This window comes from Synchiropus splendidus, chromosome 3, assembly GCF_027744825.2.
Source record: "Synchiropus splendidus isolate RoL2022-P1 chromosome 3, RoL_Sspl_1.0, whole genome shotgun sequence".
Taxonomy (NCBI): domain Eukaryota; kingdom Metazoa; phylum Chordata; class Actinopteri; order Syngnathiformes; family Callionymidae; genus Synchiropus; species Synchiropus splendidus.
The window spans coordinates 29,072,848-29,097,531 of NC_071336.1; the positions used below are offsets into that span (position 1 = coordinate 29,072,848).

Genomic DNA, 24,684 nt, shown 5'->3' on the forward strand with positions numbered 1-24,684 from the left:
CTAAAGCTTCTTTGAGCACACAGGGAAAGTGCCCTATAAAACAGATGTGTTATTATTATTATTATTAATAATATTTTTTATTTCCCCATCCCTAACAAGAGACATGATCTCTACAAGCAAATTACACCTTAGGGAAACTTCTCACCTTCTCAAACTTCTTTCTCTTCTCTTAAGGTAAAAATGTACAAAGAAATACGAAAATAAGAATTGTAGCCTCACAAATGTCCTTTTTTTTTGCATGTTGCCCATTTTGTCCCCCAGTCCGAATTCTCTGTTCTTTCGCCGCTATTAAATTTAGAAACCTGTTTAGATAACATTTTGCAAACTTCATTGGTCCCTATTTTTTCTTGTATTACAGATCTCATTATTTCTTTAGTTTAACTACAGACAAAAATAATGAGTCAATCCAAATACCACAGATGAATCATGCACTAAGTTTCTTCTCCAGGGAACCTTCGAGATGCAATGCAGTGTGATGTCATAACCGAAACATCCATGATGAAGGAGAGTCAGTGAGATTATGCAGATGGACAGAAAATGTAAGTTTAAAAAACTTCAGGATTGAAGCCAAATGTTTATGCAGCGAAGAGGTCGGTCATCACTGGTGCACCCTGACATTTAAGTTTACGTGTACAGGTTAAACCTAAATGTGATTATTCTGCGGTCAACTATTAAAATATGATTAATTAATTATAGCCCTTGTAATTAATCAAATGACTTCTTAATTGAGTGCCACCACTAATACATTTACATCCCCTCAGTCCTGCACTGGGAGCTGAGAGGAATCTACTCAGAGTCGTCTAATACCCTCCAGCAGTGGGCACTTGTGATGGTGTAATCCATAGGAAGTGTGACAGGAAATTGAACTGGGGAATATTGAAGAACAGAGGAGGTTGTTCCATACAAAGGAGGTTTCAGAGATCAGATCATGGTGGTGAGGGAGACAGTGTCAAAGATTGAAGATTCCCTGGACTGTCTGCAAATGTATTATTGGAGAAAGACTGTGAGGAGAAACTGCAACTTGATCCCATTGTGCTTTATTGAGCAAAAGGTTTTGCAGCGTAAGGCAGATTTCTCGTGTGATAGGCTGGTAACTCAGCTAACTGCTAACTTTCTGGAGTTTCATGTTGTGCAAATAAAAGAAGGATAATGCGTTTGAGGCCTTGGTTCTCAGTGGATTGTTTTGGTTTGTCTTGCAGCGTTCAAGCAGTTCCACTGTGGTGATTAATCTTTATTAAGTGGAAGAAATCTTTTGCCTTGGCCAGTTTCAAGATCAATAAATCCATTATTATTAATTGCAATACAAATAAACTCGCATATTATAGCTGCATATTTACATTCACGGCTTTAAGTTTTTTGGTTGCTATGACCAAAAAGTGTTAGTCTGTGCTGCATCATAAGGTGTTGATGGAAGCAAGTTGGAGCAGGTTCGGAAGTTTTGACAGATGAGGAAGGCAGAGGCGATGGAGGGGATGTGATTTATCTGACTAATGATGTTATGTGAAGGTATAGCAAAGCAGATTTATAGCTTCCTTCAGTGTAGTTTGTCTTAACGTTTGGAAAATACCTTCTGGACCCCGATCACATTTCTGTCCTTTCCTGAGTCCATCCCATCAACAGTTGCATTCTCAGCATCATTCAAGCATATTCAATTGTTCTTTTGCAGAAATAAAAGTGACTTTAAAGTGACTTGTTTTCCAATATTCTACTGCAAAATAAATAGCAACCGAACTCAGACGCAGCCATTTGGTGCTAATGTGTCTGACTCCCTCCAACGCCGACACCCCATTACAACCTATCTGCATTTGGCTAGACATCCGAGTGCGGATTGACTGACACTAATGACAAACACCTCCATGCCCTTCATTTAAATACACAGTTATAATTATTGTTTATCCGGGCTTGCATGATATTTCATGTGCACGAAGCATTTTGCTTGCTTCAGGCTTCAACTGCCGTCCGAATTAAACTGCAGTTGACATAAAGCTCATCATCAAGGTTTGGCAGGAGGTGTAAATAGCGAAAGCAGCGTAGGAAGAGGAAATGACCTGCGATATCACACGCTAGTTCAAACACTTCAATAGGCTGGTGTCAACGCAGAGGGATCAGTGTGTGGCATGTGAGGGCTCCTAGAAGCCCTCATTAGGCGCCGGCATACCCTGCAGGGGCTTGTGGGAGATTTAATAACTGTAAGTGTCATTCATCACGGCTCCCTGACTGATTTAAATGCACCTCTTCATGGTTGCACACATAGCATGCCATAAATTCCCCGCTTTCCCTGCGACATCACCACAGGGAATCAATATTTCAATGGCGTCTCTCCTCTTTAGGTATTAAGGGATGATTTTATTGGGTACTATATGTACAGAGGGTGTCATGGTTTTGATCCCGTTCCCACGCTATGACAACATCTGTTTCTAAGATTCTTTGATACAGCAGCGGACTACAAATGCCTCGGAGTTGTGGAGCAATGTGTCTCCAGTGCCCTATTGTCATGAAGGAAACTGAAACAAAGAGAATTAAGTATTCTCATAGGCCCTATAAAACAGGAGCAGCAAAAAAAAAAAAAAGACCAGCCCCGGCTTGGACTGCTGCCAACTTGTTTAGAAACCTGCTCGCAGGTCGCTCTGCAGCTGACGTGAGCAGCAAGATAAATTCGAATAAATACCTGCCACAGAGCAGGGCGAGATTGATTTCTGTTAAATTAAAGTCAGAGTATTCTAAAACATCAATGGACCAAAAAGTAGTAGTGATAAATTAAAAAAGAATCCTGAACTACTTGCGTGTAAACAGCATCTCACCCTCGTAACGTTTGCTGTTGCAGTACTTTATGATTGGTAGGTGTTAATTTTGCAGTCTTTTTTCACAAGTAGTATCCTTTATGAACTTGTGTAGTTGAAGATTATTATCAGTCAGTCGAGTCAGGAAGTGGTAGGGAGGCGGAGGTTTTCCCAAATGAATAAATTGTTTTCGATTTGTCGATTTCGACTGGCTGTTGAGGGCCGGCGGAGTTCCACCTTCCATTCCTCAACAGTTCTTTTTTGGCGGAGCTCCGCACAGCAATGCAGCGGAGAGACTGTTCAGACAGGAAATCAGTCAGTGAAAAGCAATGTGAATCCAGGAGATTTTCATAGTAAAACTCTATGTGAAGACGTTATTCATTATACTGTGAAAGAGCCGTGTAAACATTACATCATAACTGGTGACTATGTCAGCCGTGTGACTGCCTGTGTGAGTTCTACATTTAACATTTTAATCTGTCTTTATCTGATATTCTAGATTTATTTATCGAGCATTACTGAATCAGTAATCATTTTAAGCTCCTCCAATACATTTGACATGCACAATTCATTGCTTCTGATATGCGATAGTGTATGGGAAACATTTGTCCTGACATTTGTTTCACACAGATTTGATTTATTCACAGAGATACATGGTGGAAATTTGGTATTCCTGCCTCAGTCCTGCTACGGGGAGTTGCACTTTGAAATAGAGAATATATAAAAAAAAGAAAAACACACTCACAAGCCATACCTGGTGTTTATAGTTGTCTACATTTGGGGTTTGAACTTCATAAGTAATCAACTATTGATTGTAAACAAGAAATAAATTAATAAAAAAAATTAAAATTGCATTCACTTTGGGTTTGAACACGTATGATCATGTAGATTTTTTCTGCCACACACACTCACACATGCCAACACACAACCTTGTTTCACAACAGAACCAAAGAGTTATGGAAGTTATGAAATTATAATAATATAGAATAACATCTGGTCACATCGATACTTAGACAGATAGACAGATAAATATGCACCCTATCACAGGGCAGATGAAGACATGGTTTATTAAAACGGCTGACTAAGGATAGGATAATGGCTTCTTCTTCATACTGAGGCTTCCTGGAAAGAGACAGGATGCCCCGAATAAGTTTGGGAAAGAAAAAGTAAAGACGCAAGCATAGGCAGGTGACAAACTACCAAGTGTTTTGGAAACTGTAATTGCTTGTTACACAGGCAACGTCAAGCAACAAGGATCTCGAAGGATGACAAACTGGAGGCTCTGCAAATGGCAGTAGAAGTGCTAAGAGTCTGGAATTGAGCAGTGGGAATTTGGCGTGTTAACAAATGGTTCATTAATAAGTGACCTGATTCAGCCGAAGAGTACAAGCGCTAGCATTTTTAGCTGGTGATTTTCAACCCCAGATGAGAGACCGGAACATGGATGAAGACGAGTTTCTAGACCACCGTGTTTCAGGGTTCACATATCATTTACATTACAGGGAGTACCGTAACCAGCAGCGTCTATTTTAAAGACACAGCTGGAGTTCAAAAGGAGTGTTAACCTGAGAACCTTTGGTCAGGGAAAAATAAACAGCCGGTGGATTTTGACCTTATACTGTATGCACTGTGTTCTTAGCTGCCCGCAAGGTTTGTTTACACTCTGTGTGTGGGCTTAAAAATGCGTTTCTCACTTTGACTAAATGATTCTAAGGTGCTCTGCTCCCAAACCGCTGGCAAAACATCATCAGTTCAGAGGTTCTGCAGGTCCCCTTTCAACCACTCGTGAGTTGCAGCCTGACTTTAATTATTGTGTCATTTGGGACCTCCAGTGGAGCGCGTCATGTTCCTCAAGCTTGAGTTGAAGAACCAAGATAACTGGGGTTAATCTATGGGTTTTCTGACAAGGTATCTCCCTGACCTATGTTCTGCTTCAAACTGATATTTAAGTCCTTTGAGATAAACGTCTGGGCGCTTGACCGATAAGCCAGATGAAGGTGAAGTTGCATGCGCTGCAGCCAGCCGGACTGATAACAATTCAAACCTGCTCTAAGAGTCCAAATGGAAACATTTCCATCCAGCTGAATCCCTTTTTTGCTGCCTTTGGAAGAGTTTTTGCTCCTCTGCTGACGTGATTGTTTGACATTTAAAGCAAATGATGCTGTTTTTGGAAATGGTATTTACTCTGCGCTGCACTCTTGAACAACAAACACACAGATGGGGCGGTATACAGACACAATATGGGTGCCAGGAGCATACTTAAATGAGGACATCAAATGTTTTGGTCTTCAGCTGCTGGTTGAGAAAGGGTTTACCTTATCACTTTTTGAATAAGTCATTTTTGTATTTCTAGCTGTGGTGGTTGAAAATCAAACAAAAGCTGCATTGCAGCCATCGTTGTCCCCGTTGATAGGAAATCCAAATGACTATTAAGTGATGGAGAGTCAACTGGGCAAGAATGTTTCAGACGAGCCAACACCAGTATAAACCAGTATAATCCACCACAGTGCAATAAACCTTTGGTCTCCTACTTTGTCACTTTGTCGAGCATGTCCAGTCTCTCCCCTGTACATGTCCTCTGATTCCCTCACCTTGTCTCTAAATATCTGCACATATGATCTGTCCCACTCTAAACTGGTTTCTAACCTTGTCTTTCTTAGTCACTCACGAGGAGAGCACAAGGAGCATCGTCAACTCTGCCATCTCTGACTTTGAGTCTTCCTCAGTCGCAGATTACACCCATTTTATCATACTTTCAACAGTGTTAAGCTGTAAGCTCCTACTTTTTTCTCGCAGTCTGAACCCAAATACGACGACAAGGCTAATATATGGATTTTTACAGGACAAAAAAATCAAAACAATGAAATCATAGGTGTTTCGCAGGTGTTTTCGCCTGCGAGTCCGCAGCTCTGCCCACAGAGCCGATCTCCTGGAGGACTGGAGACGAGAAGCAGGGGTGAGACGGCTGTGGTGTCCGAACTTCGGACACATGGGTGAAAACATCGCATTTTGAGCGCTTAATTGTAAATAAAAGATGTGAGGAGTTCATGATTCAAGTTCAGAACTTTTCCAAGTTTTTTTCTTGAGTCAGTCTCCATGCTGAATCCCCTTTTTCTAGAGTAGTTTAGAAGTGATCCTCACGCTTTTTTAAGCCGGGTGCACAACTGACCTTTCTACGGCGCTGACAGCAGCACCGCACCCGCGGCTTACTGTAGAGACCGACGCGGTTCTTAAATTGAGTGCGGCTAATATTCCGTGTCGTCCGGAATTTACAGTGCTTTAAAGAAAAGTATGCAGTGCAGTTAAATAAAAGTATGTGATGCAGTTATGTTGAAACGCAACATAACTGCATCAATACAGTTTACTTAAAGAAAAACCTTTCGATTGTGTTTGTGATTCAGTCTTTGCAATCAACCCACTCAGTTAAAATCCTCTCCAGCTCTTGATTTTGATTCCATGAACTATTTTCAATTATGTTAATCAGAAACACTGTAGTCATAATGATGAACCTAATTTTAACCAATTTCTGGAATGGATGTGCTGCTCTGCATGTAAACAGTCCTCCTCTCTCAAACTGCTCTCACTGCTTTGTCATACTTTTCATTACCATATCCTCCCCATGTGAGACTCCTTTGTGCTTGATGCTGAAATGTGTTTGACGTTGGCTTTAATACGGTGTACAGTAGCATATCTATATTTAGCTGAAATCTGAGGCAGCCATAGACTGCTGAGTCTGCATCTGTAGCACTCAAATTTATATGGAATCATTGCGACACTCTCCCCTCGGGATATTAGGCTGGTGCTGCCTCTAGTGGATTTAGATGGGGTTGCGCCCCATCAGAGTGACCCCTTGAATGAGTGATGCAAGGATGCTTGGAGCGAAGCCCAGTCAAAGAGATGCTTAGTCTGTGTTTCTGCTGGGAAGTGTCCGAGTTGCTCTCATGATTGATGCTCAGATGATGGTGCACAAATATGAGTAGGTGGCCTACTTTCCCCAGTAAAGGGCTGTGGGCGTACCCAGTGACCTAATGGTGCTGGGATGACGCCAACAGTTCCGGAGATATTTCATGACATTTTTAAATGGAGCGTGATCTGAGTAAATTATGCCGTTTTTTAACGCAATGACGTTACTCATCCTGCTGTTTATTAACAGCTAGTCATTTAGTACGTCACAGTTCCCTTTGGTTATATCAAAGGCTTTTGTCTGTCGAAGTCTGAGTCAGCTGATGCGCCGGTGTTTATTGTAGTGCGGTTTCTGTATGTGCTGCATCATAATTATGTTGAAAGTTAAGAGCCTGACAATAATGACATTATTTGCCAACGATGAGATCTTTCCTTGTTGTGCAAAATTTAGCAGCGCCCCAGAGCAGTTTTTTGGATGAAAATACTTTTTTGTTTTGTTTCTTCCCTTCTCCTTTCTTGTCTTCTCCGGAGTAGCAACTTGTTCATGTTACAGTGGAATGTGACAGTGAGACTAAAGCACAGGGGCGACCGACCAGTCACATTGTTTTACTGTGTTGCTGAAAAGAGCCACATCCTACAAATATGTGAGGCTGTAAGGCTTCACCTGAACAGCTGGTCATGTGACTTAGCGGCAGTTTAGCGGTTAAAGCACATCCCTGTGTGTCACAAGGTTGCTGGTTCGTGTCCGGCGTACGTCTCTTGTGCATGTATTTTTAAAATTCATTTTACTGTGGTCCTCCTTGAAATATCAAGCGGCAGAGATAGAAATGTGCGATTTTTTTTACATGGCTCATGCCACCAATAACATGCCCCGGTCTGTGTGTGTGAGTGACTTCACCACGATCAGCAAAGAATAATAGGTGAAACACATGCCATACCTTTAGTTTAGGGAATGACAAAGTGAAATGTGGAACTAAGTCATGTCAATCGTGGATCTGATGATGGTCCACGTCTTAGGATCGTGACTCGCTTCGGCATTAAACGTGCTCCAAGCCGGCAAGGTTTATTGTTTATGTTTCAAAGTTAAACATAAGTCAAAGTCTCAACAATATTTTGACATTTCGCTGGAATAGCTCTTACTTTTTCATCTTATTTCTTGTTTAAATGACCATCTCAATAGCAACTTGACCAAAATCGCAACCAGTTTGGTGGCTCATTTGGTGAAGAGCCGTATGAGGCCCGGGCCAGGTCTGCGGTGATTATTTACTTCATTCAAATGATATGGAGGAGTCAATGTTATTCTCCTAGCCTTGAGAAGTAATTGACTAACTGAATTATCATTTTCTTCTGTGCATCTCCTCCAGAGCTTTTTACATGGATCAGTCCAACATGCCGCCCAGCTCTGCGCCCAAAGCTGCTCTCCTCGACAAGGTAACATAAGACGGTGACACCACACATATATAAAAGTGTTTACGTGCAAAACAGAAAACTGGTTTGATGCTCACCTCTCTCTTCTAGCTGCTGCGTCCTCTGAATGCTCTGGAGGAGCTGTACCGTCTGACGGAGAGCTTCATCAGCAGCCGCCGCACCGCTGCCTGTCAGAACACCGCCTGCGGGGCTTCAGGAGTGGGGCTGCTCACCGTGGCCTCTGAGCTCTGCGCTCGTCTGGGAGCCACACACATCGTCATGTGCAACAGCGGTGTGCATCGGTACGTGTGTGTTTCTTCTCCATTGTCATGACAGAAGCGTGTCGAGTTTTATCGCTGCTGAGAAAAATCATAAAGAGAACATTCATATGTTCTATTTATGAGGCGTATCACTGCAGTATTTTTGCTTGTGGGATACTGAGCTGTAGCTGAGCTGTGTCTTCCTGGAAACATGAAAGCAGAATGAGTTCGTAACAGCCGAAAATAGATGATTTCGGTTGATAGCAATGGTTTGGTGGTTGTTATGAAGTAAACAACAAAGGAAAGTCCTCGCAATGTGTGTTAAACTGTGGAGATTTTTCCTGACTCAGCAATTTTCAGCATCAAAGTGTATCGCTATTTTTTGTCGTGGGTTACCACTTAGGCTACGTAGTGTTTAATCTTTAACTTCCTATTTACAATCCTGAAATGCCATTTATTCACTGGTAACTTGTGTTTTCCTGTGTTTCCCCCCCTTCATTTTGGAAAGCAACAACTAGACAGTTTGGAATTAACAGCCTCTGCCCTCACACAACACCTGCATTAGTGAACACATGCACACGATCAATGCCATCAGTGTCTGCACTGCTTCTCTTTCTACAGTGATTGATTTCAGTCAGCGATCCTACTCCTGATAAACTGGAAAGAGAAGTGACAGAAACGTGTCTTCTCCTTGCAAACCTGTGATGCAGTTTGAAAATGTGTGTTATGTTGCCATCGTGCATTTTCTTCTTTATGGAACTCACTTAAGATTCACATACGCTCCTAAATCTTTGTGAGCTTTGTGTCTTTTGAAAGACACATCAAGTTTTCCTTTTAATTCCCTCTCCTGTCTTCACCTGACAATAGTTCCTCACCACCGTGGACCTTCTTTGTTCATCTTTGCTTCAATTACCTGCATTTTTGGTCATCTTAATAGGCACCATAGTTCTTCCACCAGATAATACTTTTAGGGCAGCAGCACTCCATACAGGAGGCAGACGGGTCAATTACTTCCACTCTTATTGAATTCTATATAAGGCTGCCTAATTCACCTACTGCTGAGGCCACCATTCATCAATTCATGAGGACAGAAATATCCTCATCGTTCGTCACCGCTGAACCTCTTGACCATTTTTCATCTTTCATTTTTCATTCTACTCCCTTCCTGCTACCTCCCACGAGTCCCACTGATTCCCTAATACTTTACGATATGACAGTTTCCATATCTTTTTGTTAGCCACACACACACACACGCACACCCACACACGTGTTGGGACTGGATATGACGGATGATTTGATGAAGTGGTGAGGATGGAGGCGCCCTTTTGTTGGACTCTAATAGAAAGTTCGTGTCCCAGCAGTGACTCCTGATACTCAATTCACAGACTGCTTGTGTATGTGTTAGTGCAAGACTGTTCACAAGTCTGGTGAGTGGTGGTTGGTGTTCATGGTGTGTTCTTCAATGTCCACAAACATGGCGACCTGGTGCCTAAGTTACGGCATATTGCTGTTCTGATTTGGCTGGCACGTGTGTATTTTTGCCAGTTGAAGATATGAACCTTGCATTGTGAAGGGAGTCACCGATGATAGGAAATTAAGCTAAACATTTAGAATGGTTGATTAAAAAATGCTAATTCTAGTGTGAGTGTTTGTGTTTAAGGTTGGGATCAAAGTACCATAGACATCAGATAGGCGGAACAATTGGGGGTATTCATTGGCAAGCTCAAAACAATTATGGATATTTTTCCCATTTTTGCATTAGTGTTGCTATTTCTTTAACCTGTAAATTATATATTTAGACACTTATTTTACTGTTCAGCAGAACAATATCCATCTTTATTCCTTCACGGTCAGACCCTTCATCCTCTTAAATAAATATTAAAGAAGCAACGTATCATTGTTGGCATTTCACCATACGTTGTACTGCGTATAACTGTATGTGTGACAAATAAACCTCTTGAATCTCTTGAATCTTGAATCTTGAACCTGCTCTTCTTCCTCAAATACCGTCATATTGATTGTTTGTAAGCAGAGGATGAAAACTTCTCGTTCTAATGAAGTTGTGGTTTAATTTTGTTCTCCACACTGTTGGAGTATTAATTTAGTGTGTATTTTATTTTGTAGCCATATATTTTCTCTATCTATATTTCAATATATTCATTATTTTTTCATATTTTGGTGTTTTTCTTTTTAATGTTGCACTCGTCAATCCATTGGTAGAGAAGGTCGAAAGTCTGAAAATTTCCGGCTAGTTAAAGAGTTAGTCCACCTGCTTTAAGTTAATTCGTGTTATTACCATTTTAAAAATGATATTATTAAATGTAGGACGGTTGCTAGACTACTACTTAGTTATACAGTAAGTAGCAACAGTTGTAAGTTATTGCAACCCAGAAGTCCTCTGTGTCTTCGGTGTTACGTGTCACAAAATGATGTCCTCCTCAGCTAGAGAGCTTCTCATGTTGGATAAAATGACCGTGGTATTTGCTGTTAACCTAAGACGGAAGTGTAATTCAGGTCAAATATTGCGTCCTTCCTTCCATTGAGTGCATATATTGTTTGTCTTCTTCAGGTGACACCATCTTTGCCACATGTGGCCATAAATGCATCACTTTTCCATTTAAGGTTATCAAAGTATTTTTTATTTCCCCCCACAGATGATAATGTAACATATTTGCTCATGGTTTCTTCCCCAGCTTTTGCATTTATAGCAGCAGAGTTTAATAGCAGCGTGAGTTTGTGGCCGCTTCAGTGGAACCATTTGTGTTCAGGCTCCCTGTATAACTGATACTGTATATTAGTTTGAAGTCATGAGCTGCGGCAGTGAAAACAGTCTGTTGTAAATCATGTCAAGCTCTTTAATGGAAACTGAACACTTGCAGCAGCCCTTCATCTGGCTCCAGCTGAGCAGATTTTTAGAGAACCTCCGTGTGTGACTATTTCCTCCTCCGTTATCGGCGTGGAAAAGCTTGAAAATGGGTCATTAAAATATTCCGGGGTGGCATGCTAGAAACAGACCGTGTAATTCTCTGCTGGGATCTTGCTGCAACATATATTGTTGAGTGCATTACTTTTATCACATCACACCATGAATGTATGCATATCCCACTGGGGCTTTTAAATCTTGATCTGACAGATTTAAAGTGAGGCGTCATGGCAGCTCACATCTGCTCCTTTCTTTCATAATTTGGCTCTGGGTGCGTCTCGACAGTACTTTTAAAGGGAGCGCTTGGATACTGAGCTGCCGCTGCCTGCGCCTCGGTGAAGGACATGATGTAAGTTTAGACAGTTGAGTGAAGGGAGTGGATCAATGCACTTGTGCACAGTATCATAGCAAGGTCAGTTTGTTACTCCACGTGGGATTGACCCACCTGCTGTCAGCCGGTGGACTACAGACTAAGTTATATCTTATATCTGTGAAGCTTCAGCATTTGTTTTGCATCACCAGGGACACACAAATAGTGAATGCTTCCCATGTTCCTATTCTCTAACTGCCCAAGCAGATCATCAAACAGCTCAGATTTCTAGTAGGTTTCTCACTGACTGACACTTAAGTGAACTGCGCATGAAAAAGAGATGATGAGCTGCGGAAAAAGCAGGAAATATGGATGCTTGTGACAAGGTGTCAAGAAGATTCACAGCGGTGCAGGAGCATCTGATTCACTGTGTTGTGAGGTTCCATCATAGCTGCTGAGAATACAGTACACTACTTTCTGCCCTCTGCTTGTTGGTGGATTTTTGGTCGGGAGCAGAAAACAAAGGCTTAAGTTATTTTGCATTCCAAAGTGGCATCGTGGGACGTGGAAGGTATAGTTCTTAGGACTGTGAGTGGGAATTATGAATATTTGCAGAAAACCATATTGCAAATCTGAAGTGAAATTATAGCTCTATAGTGTCAGGAAATTCTGCACATTTCACAGTCGTGATCTCACTCCACTTTCCTGCTGTCAGTCAAGTAATCCATCCATTATTGCAGGGTTTTATGTTGCAGAACGCTTAGCAACAAGGGAAAATAAGCTAAGTACAAAGCACATGCTGTAGTTAATTATTTTTATATACTAAAAGCCTCTGAATACCTGCCTGATAATCTTATGGACCATACTAAGCGTTTTCCTCCTTAGAAGACCTTTAGAACATGCACACCATTTTCCTGTTATTATTGCGCTTGAAGTTCACTATTTGTGAAATGAAGAAAGCAGGACGCTCATATAGGTGACTCAGTGATGCGACTGATGCACCGAACCAATCATTCCCCATCATCTGGACAAAACTTTCTAAACTAATATCCAGTACTGTGATGGGAAATCTGGAATTAAAGCAGTTGCCGTTGTCATTTAAAGTGACATTGAACCCTTATGGGATACTGCTGTGTCCATTTGTTTGCAAAAACCTCTCTATATTTTCAAATATTTACATGAGAAAATCCTTTCACGGTAGCTGAAGTCCCATTGTCTCTAACAGAGAATTGTGGGTGAGGGTTTTGCTCTCTGCATTTCTGTATTCACAAATCAATTATTAAACACTTTTGTGTTGAATACTGGTTAAATGTCTCTCTCCTCTCTTCCGGATCTGCTTGTGATGACGGGCACTTTGCTCCAGAGTAAATCATAGATCATTTCGCAGACATATGTGTCGTCCATGCTTACACACAACACCATCGTAACAATGCGAAACACTGAACAAGTGAACTTGATCTGATGATCTTACATCTCTGATCTGATGAAAGCAGACTCATGTCAGCCACGGCTTGGTCTAATAAGGAAGTGGGCGGGGTCAGCGCTGCGCTGGAGGCATAGTCTTGTCCAAGCACAATATTTCACGGTGGAGGGGAGAACTTTATAAAGCAGTAACGTCCTAACAGAGCATCATCATGATGAGGGACTACTGCATCACTGCATCGTTTGAAACGTATGCATGAGTCAGAAAGGTCGGGTCCCTGGGATCAGACCTCTTGAAATGCTCCACATGCTAATGAGATAAATCAGCAATGTACCAAGTGTCCCGGCTCTTTTGCCTTTTATTTCTTCGCTATATAAAAATGTTCAGAAGCAGGGCTGTTATTTATACGCTCATTTTCATCTCCAAGACAGAGTGAATGCAAAATGAATAATTCCGTGGATCTCTTTTAAGTTTGTATTAGTAAGTGACATGTGTTGCATTTGAATTTCTGGTTCATGAAACTGTGCCGTGAAAATAATCTCTCAATAATCGTACTGAATAACTTCAGGTAAGATCTTTAATCTTCTAAATGTATGTATTTTTTAATATGTCCAGACGAAGCTTGGGAACCTTGCCTGCTACATTGCCATGCTGCTGTCAGTAAATCCTCTGATAAATATTTAAATAAATTGAAACTGTAGAAAGTTATTAGACATCAGATGTGTTCCATCTTGACCTCTTTCTGTGACCCGCAGCTGCACCCTGAGTGTGACACTGGAGCAGGCCATCCTTTTGGCCCGGAACCACGGGCTGCCGCCTCGCTGCATCCTGCAGGCCACCGATGTCATGAGGAAGCAGGTGAGTGTCTTCCTCTCACTCATGGTTGTGTGAACCTCTGCACCCCTTTCTATCTTTCACTCCAAAGCCTGTTGCCTATCGACAAACTTTTTTTTTTTACCTCAAAAAGAAAAAAATGTGTTTATGAGATTTTACATGATCGATTGAATCTTTCTCAGCATATAAAGTATGAAGCTGAGTTTCAAAATTCTTGGTCTCAAGATGTGTTTGTTATGGAGATGAAGGTAGCCTGCCATTATTCTTCAGTTATAATATGCTTGCTTTCCCTGTTCTGTGAACATATAGCTGAAACAGATTTTATATTGCATCGTCTTAAGCAGAGACGGTTTTGGAGACTCCTGCATTACAGAGCAGCCATTAAATTTCAGCACTCAGAGTAGCTGGCGTTCGTCCAGCAGGACGTACTGACTGACCTTCACTTCCACTCTTGCTGTAAGATTGATGCGCGGCACGGCGGAGCGGCGCTCCGTGAGCACGGAACAGGTTTGGTGCAAACTTAAGAATCATAAAATAGCCTGCTCGCGATGCAACTGTGTCACATATCTGGAGCCTAATATTAGACTGGTTTGATTTCTTGCGTCATCATTGACCCAGAGACGGGAGTGTTCGGTTTGGAAGAGGCGGGTTTGTTTTGGCGGTACGTGTGTCCTTGCTCTCAGACATCAGCTGATGTCCCGGTGAATAGAAGTATAATCAGTCTTTCTTCATGCTGGCAGTCAGATACTTACATCGCTGGTCTCTAAATTCCCACTCAGTCACAGAGTGGATTAAAATGAATGGCCAGGTTGTCTGTGACTGCTGTCTTTGTCCGACTCCTCCTTTTCTAAATCCAAACTGTGTTCCTACAACATGACTCTCCTGTGGTGTGGTCTAGTGATCGGCAGCTTGTGCGTCCTCCGCGGGCTTCAGAGGAGTCTGCAGGCATCTGAGTAGATCTCTGAGATTGGCATCAGATTATAGCTGATGTTATCGTTCTATCTGGAGGGAAGGCAGCAGACGCTGAGATGTCTGCGCTTTGGTAACCGAGAGGACAGCTAATGCACTTTCGGGCCCTCCAAGAGTAATAATTGTGTTATTTTGTTTCCGAGCCTGCGTCCCCCTCGCTGCTTCTGTTGGAGCAGATGCAGGTGCTGCTGAGTTGCTTTCCTACTCAGCATTACGTGCTAGATCTGCACGCAGCCAGCACTCATGCACCTGACTAGGCATGATTACTCTTGTCTTGAAACCTGCTTACTGTTTAACTCTTTTATTCTGACTCCACAAAAGTCATGTTCCAAACTCTCACCCTAGAAATTCACTTCAACTGCGCACAAGTTCTAGTCTTGCTGATGTCATTTTGAGACCTGTTTAACCTCATATACTTTGGCCAGTCATTCAAGAGTGGGCAATGGTTTGACCACTACAGGTCTAGTTAATTTAATTACATTTATATTGCACATTGTGGAAATGTCAGTGCTACATATCTTTTCATAATTTTGTTACCAATGTATTATTTAAAATTTTGTATACTTTGTCATGTGACTGTAATGCGTTGATATTTGTGAGTAAAGCTCACAGTCATAGCCACAAATACAATGGTACAAATTATTTGTATCATTGTTCTTTTGTTCCTTGCGTTTCATTCCAAGCCAAGACTTTTCATTGCGGTGCATCCTTATGAATTCTCCTTTCAGTTGCAAGCTGGGCTCCCGTTTGTGTGTGCTGTGTCGAAATGGTTTGTTTTTCTTCACGATCAAATGCCAATCACTTGAAGGCTTATGGAAGTCAGATCATGGCCCATTAAAGAGCCCTGTAGACTTATAATCACCTCGTGTTTATTTTTAAATTCAGCGGATTTTGCTCGCTACTTTAAATTGCACCTTCAAAAGCATCAACTCTTTCACGTCATAGAAACAGACAGAAAAGAAAAAGACTAGAAAAGCACCGTGGTGTGATCGCACTGCACTGTGGGTGACATTTTTGCCTTCATCACTCACTAGAAAATTCAGTGTTTTGTTTTGCGATGTTGAATCATATCAGTGAACCTGATTGGTTTTCTTCCTCTTGTTCTTTTACCTTCTTCTTCCGATGTGTGCAGTGCCTCTTCTCACTGCTCATCTGTCCTCCCTGTCTCTGAACTTCTCTTTTAGCACTGCTGTATTTGTTTTGTTTCTTCTCTCTCTCCCACTTCCTGTTGGTGTCCGTCTCTAATTATTAAGAATTTTCATTTCACATTTTTTATGTTATAAGCTGTTCTTTTTCTCATCTTTCTTTTAATTACTTTATTCATATCATCTTTACTTGCAATATTTGTGTAGGACACTGTTCATTCATATTGTTGGTCAAATTATCTGTAGCACGGTTAATGCGAAGTGTTCACGTCTCTTTCAGGGTGCCAGAGTTCAGAATTCAGCCAAGAATCTCGGAGTGCGGGATCGAACGCCACCATCAGTCCCAAGGTACAACTGCACTACTACCACCACTCATGGCTTAGTTTGACTCAGGTGCCTCCTATTTCAAACACACAACCAATGTTTCAACCATTCTGCAGCCACTACTCATGTATGGGGATAAATCATGCGTTATTGTTTATTATATTATCTGTTATGTATAAAAATACCTCAATATTTTTCAGTAAGGGTTTCCCGTTTTTTAACTTTAAGATTTTGAATCGACCCCAGTGTCTCTTGTTGGCCCTTTGATGAAGTCAGTTTCTGACCTCTGCGATACTGGATACATTAAAAAACGAGTGAATCGATGTTTTTGCTCCCCTGGGAAGTAACTGCACTGTCTGCTAACCATGATCGATCATTATTCTCCCCCAATTTATCTGAGAGGACCGCAATGACGCAACCCTTACCCAGCGTTCAGCGTTATCAAGCACTAAATGTGTTATTTATTATTGAGGTACTGTTGCTATTTACTCGTGTGTTACCTGCTGCTGTACAAGACTCCAAACATTTGTAGACAAATTTAGTGAATGGCGCAAAACTCGATGACTCTGTCTCCACAAAAAGGACTCAAGTCTGTTTTGACTTGTTTGTAAATGCATTCTTTTGTTTAGGATTGAGGCCAAACACTTCCATTAGAGCAGGGCTCCCTGCACTCAGTGACTGAGACGCGAGGACACGGACTCCCTCAGCGATATGCCTCTGACATATATTGGCTTTTTTTGTGACAGGCAGACCTTCTGAACCTTTTAGTGGGATTGACAAATACAATTAAGTCGCAGGATGATTAGTGTTGAGACTCTGTGGTCCGAGAGCAGAGATTGCTGCCCTCTCAGCAGGTTTGTGCAATTATTGTTGCAGCACCTCAGAATAAATGTTTGCCAATTGCATAAAGCATATTTGATGAGTGTGAAATTGGAATTGGTAAGGAGGTGAGCGTTCCAGGTTCAGAAGTTGCCTCTTGGTGTCATTTTGCTGCAAAAACAACTTCACTGCAATAACGTGAATGATCTCAGCTATTTGACACAGTTTCATCCTATTTTGGGGTGAAATTTGTATGGTGTGGTTATAGATACCAGAAGATGAGAGGAATGAATAGGCAAGCTGAAAAGCAGTTTCCTGCCTTCCTGTTTGATTTTCCTCAGTTGAAATTTAATTCAATTGAATGAAAGAACGGTTCATCTCACGTCCCCTGTCTGCCGTCAGCTCCTTCATCTGCACCTGAGGCATATACAAACTAACCTCTTTTCTCTTCATCAAACATTAACAGTCTTTAAATTTGAATAATTGATCGACTCTTTTGCCATCTGTGAAGTCTCACTCACAGTTTGCAGTCAATAATAGCTGTACTCTTCAAGGTAATTGCCTTTGTCAAAGTTGATTGAAAATGTTACATCAGACCTTAACATAATAGGTGTTTAATTTAGAAAAATGGGATTTTCATATCAGGTCAGCAGGCTTTGCTCCCAAGGTTTCATCAGCGGCGTTAATAAAGTAGCAGTGCATGTCTGAAGTGACTGAAATGTGTCCTCATTTCATCTGTCAATCCTGTCAGAAATGTGACGATTCTTTCTTGAGAGTCGAAAGAAAAGGTTGGAACAGAAGTCAACTCTTGTTCATTTCTCAAGTGTATTTTATAGGGGTGGGATTTGATTAAAAAAAATGTATCTAGTTAATGAGAGAATTTGTGATTAATTAATCTCAATTAATCGCAGTTTAATCGTATAAGAATATTTGCCACAAAGAAGCCTCATTTTTCAATTGAATGAATTTGGTACGTTACTGAATCAAATGATGGACCCATACGTACATTTAAACAACAAAATATTGTTTATTTTGCATCAGTTTGACAATAGCACAATAAATCAGGATGGTGGCTATATTCAAGTTTTTATATCACCTTATTTAAAATAAAGCTCTTTTAATGTCTTGAAAATATTTGTACAAGAATTTCAAGTCCATTCAGAGTAGTGTAAACCCTGGCCATTGTGGAGTGAAAAACATCCCTGAACAAAAGCAAACAGATGCTTTTGTTTGCTTTTGTTCAGGGATTCCTCCATGTTTGTTGTGTTGTTCTCATCCTAGATGTGATGTGTCTTGTGCATCAATGTGATCAGTGGACCAGGAACTCCTGCACTTACAAAGGTTCAGTGTTGTCTGGAGAGCAAACTGTTAAATTAAATTAAATTAAATTAAATTCTTGTAATTAATTAATCGTAATAATGTTGTAATTATTTAATTGTAATTAACTCATAAAATAGCCACCACAAGTATTTTAATGCAACATAAGACTGGTGTAAGAAGCAGAAATAACAGAGGAAACATCAAACAAAACAGGTCATAATCATGGGCCAGTGGCTTCACACCTTTATTCAGTCAAAGTGATCAACTAGTGGCCTCAAAGCCTGACCCCTTGCGTCATAGCATTGTTGCTAACTGGCCTTAATATTACTTCATATATTCCTAGATCAGACATTTACTCCGCCAGTCTGGTATTGAGCCGACACTCATCCTAGTCAGGTTGACAGTGGGAACCGACTCACTGAAAGATTTTGCTTGCCTTTAGCTATTAGCAATATCCACACTGTAAATCATATTGATGCAACTCTTCATTGCAAAAGCCCAGTTTTGATCAGCCTCACTTGTGTATTATATACTGAGATGATGTGTGAACTCACACATGCACATAATTGATGTGATGTGTTGCAGTGTATAATGAATGCACATGCTATTATAGAACCCGGTGGGCTGGCACACATGCATGCGTGAGTGTCGACATGGTTTCCTATAGGAGCTTTTCATTAAAGTTGTTCATGCAAATGTAAGTAAGTCTGCTGAAACTTTATTTTTAATGAGCTCTCCATCTTTATTTCTTGTCAGGTTGTACAAGCTATGCCAGCCGCCGCCCCCAGATGGTGACCCATAATGCTTTGCATTGATGACTTTGCTTATGAAGGAATGACTATTACGTTTTTTTTCCCTCTGTAGCTGCCTTGAAGTGTGTATATAAATATGTATCCACTGATTTTTATAAATATATTTTTATGTGTGTGTATGTTTGTGGTAATGCATGTGATTAGTTTATTCCACTGAGAACGTGAAGTGGTTTCAAACTCATCCCAGTCTCATGAGGGGCTTCTTAAGGGACGTTTCATATCCTTACATTCATTTGTAACTAAAACGGGCTGGACAGGTTTGAATAAAACGACTTTCACTACATTTTACTTTCATATTAGACATTGTTTGCTTGTTTTGTTTTTTTGTAGCCGATAGTTTTATGTTGTTTGTATTACCGTGCTATAAATGATGAACTACATCACTTTATATAACAGAACTTTTTATCCGTTTTTACAAGCAGTGTTGTCCCAAAAGAAACATGAGATGTCTTCTGCTGTTTTATTTCCACTTTACTCAGGATGTGCCTCTCTATCACACATTATTATGGGATGTCCAGCTCAGCACTATGCAAACACATGGTTATAAACTGCACCAAGCTGTAGCAGACGTTTCTTCAGTGTCATTTTTGTAAATGTAACAACTGATTTTGAACACTATTCTGTTTGTAAAATGTATATTAAAAATAACAGTGCTTGTTTTCATTTCTTGTACTATATTTTAGTGGATTTGTTATCACTGTTATGAAGGATTAGACGAATGTGATTTATTTAAATGTTTCCTTGGAGTTGGTTTTATTTTGTCCATGACTTGTGTGCAGCGGTTCATCATGAATGTGTGGTTCAAGGTCAACTTCTGACACATGTCCACTGTCCAAGATTGGGAATGACATAGTGGTTGCAAGGATATTTTTTATGACTGAACGTTTCATCAGATCAGTCAGCTGGTACTGATTATTTCCTGTTTAAAACTGAACTGTTGTCTCCATCGAAAACAATTTTTACTTGCAGCATACATTTTGTCATTCATCCTCGCAGGGTTTGCTTCAACTTCTGCTAAGTTCTTTAATCGGCCGTGGGATGTGTCTGAGCTGGAGTGGAATTATATTGGCCATCTGGTCCTGCTTGTGCCTGCCGGTGTCCCCCCAAAAAAGCTGTAACCACCTCAAACGTCTCATTTCCATCCCGAAAAGCAGCTCCAAATCATTGCTGGAAAAACTCCACTTTCACTGTACAGAACATCAGGGTATCAACCTTGCTGGGATTATTCTCGTCATTGAAATGATTCTTTGGTGAATAGTGCTTTTAAAGTTTAGGACTATCGTTTTTTATTCTTAAAAAGAAAAAAAAAGTGATTTCTTCTCAAAAGTTTTGGATTTTTGACTTGCCTTCAGTATTGTGCTTTTTTTTGTATTGGTAAAGTGGACCATGAATGTGGTAGGGTGGTATATTTTAATACATTTAAATGACATCAAGCAGTTCAAGCATGAGCCTATTAAAAAAGCAAAAAAAAAACAAAAAACAATCTGCATTGTGTACCAAACAATTGCAGGCTTATACAATGCCATGCAGCTGATGAAAGAGGGAAGGAATGCAGAAATGTTTTGTCTGACAAACATTACACTAAAGAAAGAAAAATGACCTTTGGGTCCCATTTTATTTACTTACTTGAACCAGTTTATGACTCATACATGATACATGACGAGATTAAACATTTTTTAAACATATGATTCTTAGTCTTCTGCGTAAAAAAAAACAGTCCATTAGTATGGACCAACTCCTCAATGTACCTTCGCATCAGTGTTTACGTTTGTCGTCCCTGCGTTTACACCGAGTTCCTCCAATATGGCCGCGCATCCGGGTAACTACCAAAAAAAAAAAACATCTTTTTTTTTTTTATTTCGTCTGGAATTTTTTGTTTTTTGTTTATTTTTTGTTTAGTAAGCGGGTCCGATAACATGAGCAATAATTACACATTATTCTAAAACACCCGATGGCAATGTTACGAAAGTAATGTATTACGACGAACCGTCTAAGTCCGTACACTGGCGTATAACTTCTCTCTCCTGATTGGTCAGTTTGGTTACGCACTTGCCTGAATCAGGAAGTACTTTGGTGCGACTTATGCTAACTTTAAGTAGAGACACTTTCTTTGAAAGTTTGAATGCTTCTTAGTCCCTATCTCTAAAAAGATGCTTTCACAATGAAAGTCTGCAATTTTTTTTTGTATTTTTACTGTATTTCGAAGTGAACTTTTCCACTATGGCGTGACCGTGCTACTAGCATCTTTATCAACAGCGGTGGTCTCTGTTTTTAATCGACTTTCCGCCTTTTTTTACCCTATTGGGATTGTTTTTAAGATGCCGTGGCGTCAGTTTCTCTCGGTTTCTGCACGTTTTGAATGTCAAGTGGCGGAGCACAGGGGAGGGATGGGAGTGGCAGTGTTGAGGCGGAAGATCACTGCTGATGACTGGCTCTTTCACACCGAGTCAGAGAGGAGACGAGCTCGGGAAGGTCCCGGGCTGATGCTTCACGATGCACCGGCTACACTGACGCCAGCCCCGCCGCTGTCGAGGACACTTGCTCGTCTGTTGGGACAATTGGCACCGCCGCGAAAATGTTCCCGAAGGACGAATGACACCGCTTCACCTCCGCGTTCCCTCCCGCTGAATACTCCTGCACAGCACCGCGGCGGCTCCTCTCCTCCATGGCGTCCCCGCAACAGTCCAGAATACAGTCGTATCTGGAGAAGAATAAAATCGGACCCTTGTTTGAGGTGAGTGGAAAAAGCCTGCACAAGTTGCCAAAGTCTCCGCTTTTCCATTCACACCTGAGCAGAGAAGTATTCACTGTCAACTCCGACAATCCGTCGCTTTCGTATTTTGGATTTGTGAGGATGATAACAGTTTTTAAAGTTCTGCTCCCCTGCCTTATCGCAGACTGAGCCGAGAGATCCACTGACCTACAAATCTTTGGACTCTTCATTCTTAAGTCATTCAGATGTTTTCGTGAGGAATTCAGTTGTTAACGTCAAACAAGAGGAAGAGCTGAAGTGGCTGCAGCCGTGAGATGCATCAGTGAGCCGGACACAACAGGACAGACCCGACCGAGACTAACATCTATATTGTATTACTTACACAGAGAAGCGACACGACTATACTCGCTGAAGCACTGTTTGCATGCACACGATGATTTGCAAAGTGCTGACGCGTCACTTCTGAGCTTCAGCTGTGGATGTAGTAGCTGCTCAGACACGAACTGCATGTTAAGTAGCAGAGGTAGAGAGAGTTGTCGCCAGGGTTGTTTCAGCACCATGGACAGGAACACGCATTTTTGACAGTCGATATTGGTTGTCGTCTTTTCTTTGCTCACAGCCTGTCAACTCATCCTCCTTGCTCTTAATCTCTCGTCCGTTTTTGGGCGACAAAGAAACAGGGATTGCAATGAATGGCTGCACTGGCTTAATGGAGATTTATGTACCTCCACCCTAAAGGTCTCTCAGTCTGTGTAGAATCATTTATTTTGCTGAGTTGTGAGAATGGAAACCATATTGGGCGAGTCTAAAGAGGGAAATGTTGATTTGAATACTCACCATTGTCAGTGTGAAAACATGATAAAACACAGCTTTTGCCACCATTGTGCCCATAGAAATGAACCCATCTTGCATAATAAGTTGCAGTTTAAAATAATCATACGAGCTCTGCATCCATTGAGTTATTCTTGCTGAACATCTAATCGCATATATGTAATATATATGTCTATACAGTGCGTAAAATATGTGTAATATGGCTCTTATAATCAGTCATGAAGGACAATGATAGTCAGTTAGGAAAAAAAAAATCCTGTTGTTTGCTGAGCAGATTTGTAAACTCAAAAACAAATATAGATTGTTGAAGCCAAGAGTGGAGTTCTCCTGATGAATGAATTGTTTTGCAGTTGCTATGATATTTTGTTTTTCATGTCAAAGGAGAAAATGTCAACCTTACTCACAGGTGTTTCTTTTCATTCAGCTACTCAGATTATTGAGTAAAGATAGTACATTTAAGGGGACAGCCCACAACAGTCTTTCATTTCCATGCACTACTGTATAACATGAAATATTCTGCTGAAGGGTGATATATTTAATAGATTTATCCTATTCTATTATTCATACAGTTCTACTACTTCATGATGTGGAAATTACATTAGTGTCACCAGCGACTCAGTTTTCTCCTCTATTCTTGCTTACACTTATCTACATAGTGCACAAGTTCCTCTTCTCAGCCACAGCGCTGCAGTAATAAAGCATCAGTGCAACAACGCCGGCAAGTTTGGGTTCATTTACTCACTCTGATGACACTCTGCTTATGATTTGCCAGAGAATTGATTTTTTTTCCTCTCTTCTCTAATGAAATGGTGCCTTTGTAGAGACAGCAAGCTGAGTGAACAGACAGAATATTTCCCCTCAGTGGATGAGGCAGCGTTCCGTAATAGTGGAACCAACAGTCTTGTATTGATGAATTGAGCTCCTACTTAAGGCACTGTTAGCCACCAGTCACTTATCAGTTTGGTCTGAAAATGTGCTTCAGTGGGAATTCTGTGAAGCAACAATCCTATGGTTGATGGAGCTGAAAACACTGTATTTTCTCATTTTTTTTATTGCACATGTATGTCATTTTCTCATGTTGTCTCTTGAGTTAAGAGTTTCTTACATGCACCTCGATGCAATATACATTCGTTTGATCAATCGCTCGATCTCTTTGCCAGTGGACTCTAAAACTAAAGTGGGAGCTCAAATCTACCCAACAATTGCTTTTTGTTTGTTATATTTCTCAATGTAGTTTGCCCTTATTAAAATCTAAATGCTTTATTTTTATCCTTTTAGCCTCAGAACAATCATCCAGTTACTCTCTTGATGTGGCCTACTATCCTTCTTTTTTTAAGGCGGGCATTCACCTTCAGAATTGAAATTAATTTATAAAAATGACTAAATTACATGTATTATTCGTTGGCTTCAGTCAATCCCCTTGACTATGGATATCAAGCTTCATTTCATCCAGGCAATAGAGTCGCTCAATCCTCCATGCATCAGCGCAGTCCTTCATTTTTATGTGAGTTTGTGTGGCTGTGAGTTAAGAAAGTTAGGAAGGCCACACTCAGGCGGTTTGGATGCATGGATAAGAAAGTGTTGGAAGTAGCATATTATAGACACAGGTACCAGATTAAAAAAAGACAATTGACAAAAGTAAGTGATGACAGAACTTGGGAGGATGCAAGAGGGAAGGATGAGAAAGCAGATTTTCTATGACACCCCCTAATGGGAAATGCTAAAGATGATGCATATATATATATATATATATATATATATATATATATATATATATATATATATATATATATTCAGACTTAACCTTGTGGGATCCAGCCATATTGTTCCCACAAAGGCATACGATCCTCACAAGGATATGGTTTGTAATGAATTGGTCCCCACAAGTAAACACACACATATATAATATCC

At 40.7% G+C, this 24,684-nt stretch overlaps 2 protein-coding genes across 7 annotated transcripts in view; both read left to right on the top strand.

Annotated features, from left to right (window-relative positions):
• prex2 (phosphatidylinositol-3,4,5-trisphosphate-dependent Rac exchange factor 2) overlaps positions 1-19,926 on the top strand; it is an 86,243-nt gene extending 66,317 nt beyond the window's left edge. For 2 of the 3 annotated variants that reach the window (XM_053860290.1, XM_053860292.1), the window contains 5 exons: positions 8,048-8,114; positions 8,202-8,392; positions 13,762-13,864; positions 16,235-16,302; positions 19,174-19,926. In XM_053860290.1, coding sequence (XP_053716265.1) covers positions 8,048-8,114; positions 8,202-8,392; positions 13,762-13,864; positions 16,235-16,302; positions 19,174-19,219 — 475 coding nt within the window. In that variant the 3' untranslated portion in view covers positions 19,220-19,926. The remainder of the gene's footprint in view (positions 1-8,047; positions 8,115-8,201; positions 8,393-13,761; positions 13,865-16,234; positions 16,303-19,173) is intronic. The other variant, XM_053860291.1, reaches the window with a different exon arrangement.
• A 1,754-nt stretch (positions 19,927-21,680) lies between these two features.
• Positions 21,681-24,684, top strand: part of c3h8orf34 (chromosome 3 C8orf34 homolog) — a 55,064-nt gene continuing 52,060 nt past the window's right edge. For all 4 annotated transcript variants that reach the window (XM_053858504.1, XM_053858505.1, XM_053858506.1 and 1 more), the window contains exon 1: positions 21,681-21,963. In XM_053858504.1, coding sequence (XP_053714479.1) covers positions 21,895-21,963 — 69 coding nt within the window. In that variant the 5' untranslated portion in view covers positions 21,681-21,894. The remainder of the gene's footprint in view (positions 21,964-24,684) is intronic.